Source organism: Myodes glareolus, chromosome 20 (assembly GCF_982192425.1).
Source record: "Myodes glareolus chromosome 20, mMyoGla1.1, whole genome shotgun sequence".
Lineage (NCBI taxonomy): Eukaryota > Metazoa > Chordata > Mammalia > Rodentia > Cricetidae > Myodes > Myodes glareolus.
In genome coordinates, this window is record NC_142045.1 from 50,983,313 (window position 1) to 50,996,999 (window position 13,687).

At 43.9% G+C, this 13,687-nt stretch overlaps 1 protein-coding gene across 1 annotated transcript in view; it reads right to left on the reverse strand.

The window, feature by feature from the left end:
* Positions 1-13,687, reverse strand: part of Kcnmb2 (potassium calcium-activated channel subfamily M regulatory beta subunit 2) — a 272,393-nt gene that overhangs the window by 20,892 nt on the left and 237,814 nt on the right. The window contains exons 2-3 of the mRNA XM_048429883.3: positions 12,625-12,747; positions 959-1,129 (exon numbers count right to left, since the gene is read on the reverse strand). Of these exons, the coding sequence (XP_048285840.1) occupies positions 959-1,129; positions 12,625-12,680 (227 nt within the window). The 5' untranslated portion in view covers positions 12,681-12,747. The remainder of the gene's footprint in view (positions 1-958; positions 1,130-12,624; positions 12,748-13,687) is intronic.

Genomic DNA, 13,687 nt, shown 5'->3' on the forward strand with positions numbered 1-13,687 from the left:
TCTGTCTTCAAACCAATCAATTCTGACCTTCTTTGGCTTCAGCATATGAAAGTTCCCAAGGGAGCTGGATGATGGAGAAGTAGGACAGGTGAAAAAAAAAAAGGCAGTGGCAGACTTAGTGAGTAGCAAGAGTCAGGACTGATTTTGTAGGATGTGGCTTTGAAAGCTTAACTGCCACATGTTTGGACTGTAGCACACTGAACTGTGTGATATTGTGTGTGTGTGTGTGCACTTGTGTGTGGATGCCTTTGCATGCATGTGTGCATGCTCATGTTTGTATGCATGTGTGTGCATGTGTGTACAGATATGCTTGCACGTGTACACATGCATATCTGTGTGTGTGCGCATGTGTATGGGCATGTGTACGTGCTCACGTGAATATATTTCTGCGTGTGTTTGTTGAGGCCAGAAGATGATCTCAGATGCCATTTCTCAAATGTCATCCACGTTACTTCTTTTGAGACAGGGTCTCTCAATGGGCTATGAGTCAACAATTAAACAATTAGGCTAGACTTGCTGGCCAGTGAGCTCTAGGGATCTCCTGTCTCCACCTCTCCAGTGGAGAGCATGCCACCATGCCTGCGCTGTTTATGTGGGCTTGAGGTTTGGAACTAAGGTCCTCATGATTATGCAGCAAGATGGCTTATGGAAAGGCATCTCCAAAGTCCCTGTGTCACATCCTCTGGGCCTTGGTGTCTCTGCAATGATGGGAATACCTATACCTCCCTTATGGAGTAGTTAGGAGCAAGACATGAGCCATACGTGAAAAGTGGCCAGCTCACAGTAGACAGTTTCCACACAGCCTGTGTTTATTATTATCAGAAAACCTCAGAAAACACTGTGTGCCGGGTGCCTATGAAGGTTCTGGAAAGGCGAGAAAGATAACATCAGGGCTGAATGAGCAATGGGGGAACAGAGGAGGAAAGGGCAGCAGATTCCTCGGTGGCCACAGCATTACCTCTGCATGTATGAGCGCAGCAGTGTGATCCCCAGCAGGAAGTACATCATGACGGAGCACACCATCATGGCCAGCCCTAGAAGGATAGCCCGGTCCTCTCCGGCCTTCAGTGCTGTCACAGTTTTCCTCTTGTCCAGGAGGTCATGGTCCCTGATTTTCTGGTAGATATTTCTGAGGTTGAAAATAATACAGTCTTACATGAGACTCACAGTTCTATTGCACGTCCCTCGAGGGAGGTTACCTTCCTGCCCCCGTTTTCCTGAGGTGAAGGACCTGTAGGAATGCTCCAGACACACCAGAGGGAAGTTGAATCTTAGCACAAGCCCTGACTCTCAACACTTCACATGCGCACACAAGCACACGCACACACACACACACACACACACACACACACACATCCTCTACATGCACAGAAAGAGGAGAACACAGACACACACACAAGTACCATCCCTGTGTAGAAATGATCCCTAGTTCCATATTTTGGAGATTCATATCTAATTGTAAAGTAATTTTTCTCTGTCCAATTATATGAAAGACAGTAATTTCTTTAACCCTCGAAAAATGTCTTGGGTTTGTTGACTTTAAATTAATGAAGTTGATCAGAATTGATATATAACTTCTGAATCTACTTATATCTGTGTGTGTGTGTGTGTGTGTAAATATCACTTTATTCTGCTTATTCTTGCCACCAGAGGCCTGGAATGACAGACATTTTCTCATGACTTCCCAGCTCAAACCCAGGGCCTTTAGACTATACGACACCCCACAAAAACCTTCCATAGACCGGCATCCACCTGCCCTCTCAGGTCCATAATTCACTTTTGAGATTTATTTGGAAAGTTTAGGATTTACATCAAAGCTCTTTAAACTTGACCCTGTGTGAACTTGAAGAACAAACTGGTGCCCATTAGCTGTTGAAAGGCAGTAGGCGGGTAGACTTTTGAAGCAGGGAGACAGGCTAAGGCTGAGTGGCTTCAAAAATCCACTGGGAAGTAATAATAACCTGTTGTTACTTGGCTGATATCATTTATCAACATGTATTTAACTCTGACGGCTGCCGTTGATATATGCGCTTAGCAGACGGAAGGCAGCAAGGATGATCTGTGCTATTCTAGGCTGTTCGGCTGCCACACAGCCAGAACATGCCAGTCTGCCATAGAATAGAATTGGTGGTGTCAGTTGCCGCCTGAACAAGAAACACATAAAATGATCCTACTGAGTCATCGCAAAACATATTTGGAAAATAAATTCTTCGGAAGCTCTAGAATGGGTAAGAAAAAGGCAAAATGGTAGTTTCTACATGGCTTGTAGGTGTCTAGGAAATCAGAATATTACACAGCAAAATGAAAGGCTTGAGTGGGAGGAACACAGTTTTGAAATCCACCAATAAATGGTTGTTGAATTGATAGATAAATCAAGGAATGTTAATACGTCAAAAGAATGAGATTCCAATGAGGAGGTTAGGTCCACACATGTATTGTGAACGCTGTAACCTGTTGTGCTGGGGACACGGCCCCTATTAGATAAGAGGAAAAACATGGAAATTAGTGTCATCTGAGATGGGAGCTCCCTGGTGGATCAATTCAGCGTCTTGGCAACTTCCCCAGCTTCAGGGACCAGGACAGGGAGTCAGTGTACATTAGCAAAGACTTCCTGGAAGAGTAATGTCTTGAACAGAACATTCAAGGTTGATTGCAGTTTAGCCAGTGGGACATGGGTGACATTTGGACTGAGGGACTGCAAAAGCAAAGGTGCTTGGAGCTGCAGAGCAAGTACCAGGAAGTACTACGCTGATGACCCTAGGAGGTCACCCACCACAGGAAGAGGGCAGCCAGATGAGAAATGCGGTGCCATGAAGGCTTTGAAAGTCATTCCCGAAAGTAGCCTTCCTCCTGTAATTAAAGGGAAGCTGTCAACTGGTGATGTAGGCAGAACTGAGTTTCAGAGTGATGGCTGCGTCTGCAGCGTGGAGATTAGAAACAGGAGAAGTCTTAAATCAGAGAGCAGGGAGGAGACATGGGGAGATGGTTCCAGTAGTGCTGGTGGAGGATGATGAGGGCTGCATATTGGTTGAAGTCAGGATAAAAAGAGAGGAGGCAGCTTGTGGAGAGACATCCAGAGGATGAGCCTCTCAGGACGCAGTGACTGGTCAGTGCAGAGGAGGAGGAGGCAGTGAGAGAAAGAGGCAGCTGAGCTGGGTGCTGCAGCGTTGCTGTGTCTGGTGGGGAAGAGGGAAGAGTGGGAAGGCCCAGTTCTTTTCTGTCCACATCCTTTTGGAGAATGGAAGCTATCGTTGAGTCCAGGGGACAATTGAAGTCTTTGGAGGGGACTGGTAAGATGGCTCTGTCTGTCTGCCCCTAAGCCCAATAACCTGAGCTTTTGCCCTGTGTTCCATATGTAGGAGAGGAGAGACACCGGCAAGTTATCTTCTGCCCTCCACACAAAGGCAAATGCGTAATAAATAAACATATATAATCTTAAAAAGTCTGGGCTAAAAAGATGGCTCAGTGGTGAAGAGCAATGGCTGCTCTTTCAAAGGATCCTGGTTCAGTTCCCAGCACCCACATGAGAGCTCGTAACCATCTGTAACTCCAGTTCCTGAGAATTGGACACACTCTTCTGGCCTCTGCAGACATGGGCACACACATGATGCACAGATACACATGCAGGCAAAACACCCAGACACATAAAGTCAAAATAAGTAAATTAAAGCATAAGTCTTTGTAAGCAGATGTTCAGTTTTTCCAGTAAAGCTTTGTTTTGCCCCAAGCAATAGTCAGCGCTCTTAAAAAAAAATTTTAGTCTCAATGTCTACATAACTTTTTGGAAATTTCATGTCAAGACTCAGTTTATAATTCTGGAGATGTATAATGTAGATGGTCTTCCTGGACGGCAGTGAGACATCACTGCACACCTGGTGATCATGCTGACTGGACAGACAGAAGGGGAGCGAGTCAGTTCATGAGGCCAGCCTATCCAAGGATCGGTTACTGGAGGCTAAAACACTAGAGGCCAGCTGACTGAAGGTTCAGTCCACACTGTGAACAGAGCCTACCTGCTTTAGCAACTTACAGACTCCACAAAGACTCGTTTTTAGCATAATTAATTTAATATAATGAATATGGATATATTTTTCTTTCCTCTGTGTTAATGACACATTTTAATATGTTTCATCATGAAGTATGTTGTCATGAAGATGTTCTTCTCCGTAGCATTTTAAGATTACTTGATTTTTTTTTAATTTAAGAAAGATTGGCCTCTGAATCCCTTTATAAATATATTTTAAAAAGCATATTCAAGTGCATGTACATAAATATGTTCTTCTAAGAAATGTAAAAACAATTTCACATTTCTTGTGAAATTGAAATACTGATTTATTTTCAAATCCTTTTTGGGGATTTAGTTAGTCTTAGGTTTACTATCACTGTGACAAAACACTGTGAGGAAAAGCAAGTTGGGGAGAAAAGGGTTTATTTGGTTTACACTTCCACATCGTAGTCCATCACTGAAGGAAGTCAGGACAGGAACTCAAACAAGGCAGGAACCTGGAGGCAGGAGCTGATGCAGAGGCCAGGGAGGGATGCTGTTTACTGGCTTGCTCCTCATGCCTTGCTCAGCAGTCCAAGGATGGCCCCACCCACAGTGGGCTCAGTTCTCCCCCACTAATTCCTAATTAAGAAAATGTGCTATGGGCTTGCCTATAGCTGGACCTTATGGAGGAATTTTCTCTTTTGAGGTTCTCTCCTTTCAGAGAACCCTAACCTGTTTCGAGCTGACATAAATAGCCTGCATTGAACACTGTTTTCCTGAGAGTTTGGCTTTGCCGGAATTGTCAGCCCAGTTTCACATCACACCTGTTATCACCATCACAGAGTTGCCAGCCTTATGGGCTAACTGCTTAGTTTGCTTATTTTCTGTATTCAAAAAGCCTAGAGTAATTGATTTGGGTTGGGAATTTTTTCAGACATTTTTATTTTAAATTACATGTATAGGTCTCTCTCTCTCTCTCTCTCTCTCTCTCTCTCTCTCTCTCTCTGTGTGTGTGTGTGTGTGTGTATGATAGAGAGAGAGAGAGAGAGAGAGAGAGAGAGAGAGAGAGAGAGAGAGAGAGAACAGGTGCCAGCGGAGGCAGAGGCATAGAACCCCTGGGAGCTTGAGTTACATGCAGTTGTGAGCGATCCAGTACAGATGCCGGGAAATGAACTTGGTTCCTCCACAAGAGCAGCAGAAGCTCTCACTGAGCAATCTCTCCAGTCCTGGTGGAGAACTTCTAAGAGCTCTCTGGAGAGTCTCTGATTTATTTAGATGGCTCTTATTTTGTCCTTATTGAGCCATTAAAGAAACGGTTAACTTATCTTTGTTCTGGTCCTGTTTCCCCAACAGGAAGGCTCTGGGTGAGAACAGCAGGACTCTGGAGGGGAGCCTTTGTTTGAGGAGAAGGGACTGACAAAATGTACAGCCTAGCTGCTGATCTAGAAAGCTGGTCCCAGGGAGCAGAACAGGGGACAGAGACAAGAGGAGACCTCACAAAAATGTCTGGACACAGACAGCAGAAATGTAGAGGGGGCAATGGCTGCAGATTCTAAGATACAGGAGACAAGCAAGGGGTCTCTAATTAAGGGTTCCTGTCACCATATTGATCCTTGTTAGTGTGAAGTGTGATCAAACACTGTAGGGTTATAACTGTGTTAAAATTTGATACACAGTGAAACTTAAAATAATTCACCAAAATGGCTGATCAGTAAATGGGTTCTTTGTCAAACTGGTTTCAGGCAAATTGGTCACTGGTGCACTGGATCTCCTGATGTTCAGAGGACCACTGGCAGATAGATATACACAGCCTAGGGCTGTGGCTTAAATGTGAAGGAGGTTTGGAAGTCAGCCACTGATGCAAGAGGGAATGGCTTAGTCGTCTGTGACTAACCAAGGCTTGGAGAGGCAAAGGAGTGAGAAGAGTCTGTGGGAGATGGGGTAGAAGGGTTGAGTGCTGCTGGGGGCCAGGGTGAGAAAGGAAGGCTCTTGATTGGTGAGATGTGCACAAACCAGAAAATAAAAAGAACAGCTTGTGAAGCTCAAGAGGACATTAAAGGCAATGAAACAAGTGTGACAATTAGATTTGCACTTTAGAAACATCATTAATATTGATGAGACTGGTTGTTAAATTGCCTTTCACAAGGACTATCATTATGTTGACTGTGGTATTCGCTTTTAGCACAATAGTGAAAGAAATGATAGTAAAAATAACTAAAGGAATACATATTTGTATGTATGTGTTTATGTAAATGTGTATGTATGTATGTATGGGTACAGTACAAAGAATTCATGGGCCACAGGATGAAATCAAACAAATAAGAAAGAGTGTTGAAATGAACAATATGGAAAACATAGAGTATCCAGTGTGGTTGGCTAAAACATTTTTCAATGCTTGTATTAGAGAATAAGAAAGTCATAAAAATCAGTGCACTCAACATCTAAGGAAATTAGGAGCTAAGTGGGACATTCAAAAAGAAGGACTAAGGCAGCAAAGGATCATAAGCACTGATAATGCAATAGAAGGCCACTGTAAGAGGGGCAACAGATTCAAAGGCTAATGTGCTTCAAAAACTAAAGAAATGGATATATCTTCGAGAAGAGTGACAAAGAAAGCATATAAAGTCCGAGTAAACATGAGAAATTAAAAACCATAGTTCTGGGCACAGTGTGTTTTAGAAAGGAAGCAGTTAAACAACTTTGCAGTGATACATTTGGAAACGTTGAGTATTAAACTTATTGAAATACACAGTAAGACTTTGCAAATATGTAACTTACTGAAACCAACTCATAAATAGCCAGAAGGCTTAAATTATTCTAAATCATTGAAATTTGAAATAGCTAAAGGTTTTTAAATAATTCAAAGCATTTTGGTCATGGAAATAAAAAGGTCTAACTACTTATAGCTGAGCCCAGGCTCCACTGTACAGATAATCCCAGAGTACAGAAAAAGAATGCCGGCCAACCTGGCTATAAGATTGGCAAGTTCTGAGACCAAAACCAGTAAGAGCCATATGTGATGGAAAACTACAGGCCAGCTTCATTTGTCGCCACAAATATAAAATCTAAAAGAACTTAGTTCATCAAACTTAGCCATATTTTAAAAAATGAAGTATACCATGAAAAGCTATATAACTTAGGTCATCATTATGTTTTTATTAATATATGGAAAGCATTATAAACTGCTAATGTGATAATGTAACTTAGAAATATATTAACATCCATTCATAAAAGGTATTATCAAATTGAAATATATTCATTTCCAATGTAATATAAGGGAGAGGAAAAGCTACCTGTATTGTAGTTGATACAATTATCTAATGTTGACGTGTTAAAAAGGCTCACTCAATGAGTCAGACTGAAAATGTCCACCATCACCAGTTTTAATTTACTGAAACACAAGCTAACATAATTGGGCAAGAGTAACAAAGGAATGTAATATTCACGAATATAGAATAAAATGAGCAAATTCTTTACCACTGATCCAGTTATGAAGAAAATACAAAAGAATGATCAGATAAAATCTTTGCTAAAGTTTAGCAGGAGGTTGGTGAGAGGGCCACCAATCCTGACCCTGCCGACCTGAAGTCAAGCTCCAATAGGTGTGGTGAAAGGAGAGCACCCGCCCCTACTGTTGTGCTCTGACTTCCACAGGTGGAGCATGGCACACACACATCCACACACACACAGAGACAGAGAGAGAGAGAGAGAAGAAGAAGAAGAAGAGGAAGAGGAAGAGGAAGAAGAAGAAGAAGAAGAAGAAGAAGAAGAAGAAGAAGAAGAAGAAGAAGAAGAAGAAGAAGAAGAAGAAGAAGAAGGATTGTTTGCAGAGATATCAAACCAAATTTGATAAACAATACACCATAGTCGTTCCATCTTTCAGCAGAAAAGTAAATGTATTTGAACATGAAGGAAGTGCAGCGGACTCCTGAAGGAGATAATGCACAGTTCTTCTTGGACTCGGAGGTTGTAGGGGAAAGAAACAGAATTCTTTCTCCTTGAGCCAAAGATAATTAAAGTACAGGGGCTTGGCTGCCTGTGTTTGTTTACCTAAAATCTGGGAAAGGATTCCTGCAACAAGGGGCAGTCCTACTTTTTGTCCTGCTCCTACTGGTGCCCTCCTAGGTGAGTTGGGAAGGAGGATCCTCCATCAGTGACCCGACCAGCCAGACTGACTCTTCTGCAGTCTCCTACCCTCTCCCTAGTCCTGCTGCTTCTAAGAAATCTATTATTCTTTGCTAGACCACTTTTGTAAGAAGGCTTGTAAGCCTTCAGTGGGTAGCACCCGCCCTGCGAGCTGTGAGTTTTTAATGAACTTCCTTGTTTTCCTCTTGTTAATCCATCTTCTGTCTCAGAACCCTGTCAACATTATGATTGCTCTTAAAGACTGCCTTCCTCTTCTTCCTCAAAGGTCAACGGAGGGATCCTGTTCAATTAGAAAGAGGCTCGGTGACATAGGGACTTCATCACAGAACACACTAATGAGCTTTTCCTTTAAGCTGGATAGTTTGTTTTTTTTAACAGTCTTTACTATCACATTGAAAAGTTTGCATGTTATTAAAAAAAACCCAGCTTTTAAACATAATTTTCTCATTTCCTTGCTTTTGCTTGTTAATTGTTTCATGTGATTATTGGGTATATACCCCAAACCAGTCCAGGTCTGACAAACTGGTAATTCTTGAGAATTAAAGGAACATATAACTAGGTTGCTTTTATGCATCAGTACAGTTCTCTGACACTTAAATTATAGCTTTAAGTTTTGTTTTTAAGGATGATTTCGGTAATTATGGGATTTAAAGTAATAAATGCATTTGTGGAACAGGCTGTCAATGTGCATGCCCTTGGCCTACACAGCAAACAGCAGAAATAGCCTAAGGACATAGGGCCAGCCCCTGCCCCACGCCGGCATTCCCAGCTGAATGTGTTCAGTTTGCCCATGCCTTTCCTTGACCACATCTCCATCTTTGCTGAAGCCCAGATAGAATCACAGAAAGTAGTTTTCAGTTCACCTGTCAGCTGGCTAATCGTGATTATCAGCTTGGCAGTACGTAGGAGTATTGTGGAAATACATGCCCAGGAGTGAGGAAAGGAGTGTTTGCTTGGGTGTGGGTAGTGCTGTCCTGGGGGTTAGGGTCCCAGGCTGAGAAAGCGAGCAGAACAGCAGCATGTGTCTCTCCGTACTTCCTGAGTACAGACAGAATGTGACCTGCTGCCTCCAGCTCCTGCCTCCAGGATGTCGCCTGCTGTGATGGATGGCCCTCCTCAAACTGTCAGCCAAATAAGCCCTCCCTCCCTTCCTGGAGTCTCCTCTGCAGTTACACTGTCACAACAGAAAGGTAATGAATACAATGTATTTGGAGCACTAAGTCTTTGTTCAAATGCTAGATGACTTCTGGGCTACAATTTCCTACTTAAACATCATGGAATTGTTTCCTCATAACTAAGGTAAGGTAAGATGTACAGAGCATTGGAAATAGAGAACTGTGTGTGTGGCTGCAATAATCACTCAATGCAACTTTTTAACTTGCTTTTTCTCCCAGCAATTGTATGTCAAAAAATACTTAAGGTACTAAGTGATAAATTATATTTCATTATTTAACAGATTTTCTATTGTGAATATTGAAGTGATCCCTATATTTATACTGTAAACTTCTTATTATAACAAATAATTTTTGACTCTGGAATTTTTCAGAGAAATTTTATCTGTAGGGCAATTCTGGTTTTAAAAAGAAAAACAAGCTCCCCAAACAATATTTAATAAGCCTCCCTTGAGTCTTATGCATGCCCCATATCATTCTCAATTCTGATTTCTATCATATTCTTGAGTGTGTCACTCAGGCTGCAGAATGCTGGTAAAGCCGGTGTGTTTAAAACACTGAAATAAAACCACTGAAATAGTAGTACAGGATTAACGAGCGAGACAGAGACACGGAGGAAGAACGCAAACATGAGGCGGGGAAGCATAGGGAATCGCACAGCAGCCTGGGACTCCGCCTGGCTTGGGTTGTGCATACCTCTCTTCTAACAAGGCATTTGGGAGCCCGAGGCCCTACAGCATGTACTTGTGCACATACAAATCTCTGAAAATGGCAACCGGCAACCTGGTGCAGCCCGTGGCTCCCCCGGGTGCATCAGGCTGCATGTATTTGTTTTAAACAATGGTTTCCATTCTTTCCTTGACAACCATCAAATAGACAGTTTCTAGTCAACATTTTCCCCGCCCATTCATGGTATGGGGAGGAAGGCTGGTTAGACTGGAACTGGCTTGTGGTGCGTGATAATAAGGCAAAACTGGTTTCTTAGGTGAGCTTTTAGGGAGACTCCCCTACTTAGCATCAGATACCTATGTGCCTGAGGAGGCATAAGATTTAAATCAGATGCATTATGGGAAGGACATACTTGGCAGAAAATTTATTTTGTGATCTGATCTACTGATCAAAAGAGAGACCCACTCTCACTCCTCTTCTTAGGAACAGGCATCTCCTCCTCTTCAATTCCATAAGCGGAAGCCCCAGCCAGGAGCCAGGGCCTTCGAGCACCGTCAGGCATGTGGTCTCCTGCTCACTCACAATGCACTTATTTCTGATCGGCACCGTTGCTTTGCTTTGGAATAAAGCTTCTTTGCTTCTTTGCAATCTGTGTGAGTCTTCATTTCAATTCTTTGTATAAAAAGCAAGAACCTGGAAATACTGGGCTTGGACCCCAACCACACTGGTAACAAGGGGAGGGTCCAACTATTTAAAAACAGTTGTAGAGAGTCTGGGGAGACAGTTCAAGGGCAGAGTGCCCTCCATGCCAACATGAGGATCAACACCCACATAAAAATAGCTGGGCACAGTGGTTCACCCCTGCAAACCTAGCTTTGGGTGTGGAGTGGAGACAGGCAGGCAATTGGCTGCTAGTCTGGCCAATAATTGATCTCCAGATCCAGGGAGAAACTGTACCTCAAAAACTAAGTTGGAGGGGAGGTTGAAGAAGACACCCAGTATCAACCAATGGCCTCCACACTTGCATGTGTATGTGAGCACATACAACACACACATTCACTTACACACACACACACACATACACACACACACACACACACACACACACAGAGAGAGAGAGAAACAGAGACAGAGACTGAGAGACAGAGAGTAAGGATTATATAATTTTAGAAACATATTTACTCACTAAATCCAAAGAAGAAAGGGTTGAGGTGAATAACCATTTAGTTTCGCATCACGTGACCTTACTCTCCTGCCTTCTTTCACATTCTGCTTGTTCCCTCCTGTCAGCTGTTCCTGCAAGCCCTCTGAAGGCTCCATGAACCTACCAACCCCCTCTGAGCCCTCTTGCAGTTCAGCCTTCCTCCTGAAGTATGATTGCTGCCTAGAAATGCAGTGCCCATCTCGTACATCAGTTTCCGCAGTGTCCACTGTGTCCTGGACACAGTGCGAGGTTCTGGAAATTCACAGACAGCCAAGCAAAGTCTGCCTGGGTAAAGAGGATGATGAGACTGGGAGTAGGTTCAAGTCCTGACTAGGAGTCTTCAGGCAGTGCTGTGGCTGGTGAAGGAAAGGGTGGCTGGGTACATGAGTGTGGGAGGTCATTTCTGACAGGGAACGGTCTTGCCAAGTCGCTGGCTGTGCCTGAGCATGCAGCAGAGATGGAGGTCAAAGGCCAGAGTGTCTGGAGGCACAGCCCTGTGGTGCAGAGGCTCTCCCACGTTTTAAGACATGAGATTCAGTTTCTATAATGGTCAGTCTCCACAGGATTTAGAACTACCATGAAAGCACACCCCTGGCCTGTGGTAAAGGTATTTTCAGAGAAGTTTAACTGAGCAGGTAACCAAAAGCAACTTGGAGAGGAAAGTGTTTATGTCAGCTTCCAATTCTCAGCTCACACTGTATCAAGGAGAGAAGTCAGGGCAGAATTCCAGGCAGAAACCTGGAGGTATGAGCTGCTACAAGGCCGTGGAAGGTACTGCTTACTGGCTTGCTCAGCCTGCTTTCTCATTGCACCCGGGACCACTGACTGTGGGGTAACCCTGCCCACAGTGTGCTGGGTCCTCCTGTACCAATCATTAATCAAGTAAATGACCCACGGGCTTGGCTATAGATCAATCTGGTGGGGGCATTTTCTCAGTTGCGGTTCCCTGTTCCCAAATGACTAAAGCATGTGTCACAGTGACATAAGACGGGTTAACTGTCTTTGAATGTGGCAGCACCATCTCAGAGGCTGGGCTCCTGAGTCGAATAAGGAGCCAGCAAACCGAGCAGGAGCATCGTCTCTGCTTGCTGACTACAAGCGCAACCTGATCAGCTGCCTCACACTCCTGCCACCATGTATCCCCCCACCATGATGGACCATATTCTCCAAGCACACATCTCAGTAAACCCCACCATGATGGACCATATTCTCCAAGCACACATCACAGTAAACCCCACCATGGTAGACCGTATTCTCCAAGCACACACCACGGTAAACCCCACCACGGTGGACCATATTCTCCAAGCACACACCACAGTAAACCCTTGCTTATGTTGTTCTCAGGTCACAGCGACAAAGAGGGCAGCCAACACAGTCCTCACTGCTCCCTGTAACCATCTATTCTACAAAGTCTTCCCAAGAGCACCCAAAGTCAAGTGTTTTACCTTTTCTCATCATGTCTGTAAGATGAAGAGGTGCGGCCACTGGTCCATATAAACATCTTAGAGGATGTTGGTCCCGCCGCTCCTTTCCTCACGATAGAAGTCCTGGGGGAGTGGCAGAGCGACCTGCAGAGGACACACTGGGGTTAATTCTGGCTCTGGGGTTTCTGGAACTCTGTGACAACAGGAACAGCTCAGAAGTTCAGCTCTCTTGAACAACCCTGGGCTTTTACACTATGGGGTGCTGGGTCTGTTCCTTGGAGAAACCCCACTGAAGCCTAGCACTGCCTCAGAACCTTGCATCCCATTTTTATAAGGCCCCATCCGTCACTATCTTCATGACAGACTGCGGAGCCTGTCTTCTGGAATTCTGGCTTTCTCACTGCTGTCAAAACACAATGCTTCCTTCACAACGCAGAATCAGCATCAATCCTGTCTCAAGTGTGATGCACTTTAAGAAATTTTAGTTGAGGTTTGGATACTAAAATCCTACTTCTTTCTCTTCACATTTTTATTTACTATTCACAGATGGGACACGGTGGTGATGCAATACTCCCCACCCCTTGGTTTTTGAGGCAGAGTCTCTGTCTGCAGTCCAGCCTGGTCTCAAACTCATGAATCTCCTGCCTCAGTTCCCAAGTGCTGGGTTTGCAGGAAAGCATTGTCCCTAACGTGTGCTGTTGCCAGTGAGGACAGCAGATCAGCCACATGTGCCTAGCAGCTCTCAGCAGCCTGACTTCCTGGATCTGGAAGAAGGAGATGGCAGGCAAGTGGTGTTCTTTGGTTTGGGTTTTGGGAAGGGTTCCCTCGTCTTTAAATGACACCAAAGTAAACTATTTATCAGTATTTTCTACCTTCATTCTCTTTAAGAAAAAAAGATTTCTTCTTCTAGTTTTTCTTCTTTTCTCTTTATTTATGTGTGTGTGTCTATGTGGCACATGTATACTTGAGTGAAGGTGCCCAGAAACCAGAGAAGGCTTCAGACTTCCTGCAGCTGGAGGTACAGGTAGTTGTGAGCTGCCTGATGCTCTCTGCTTAATAATTTTCTAGAGAGAGAGAAACACAA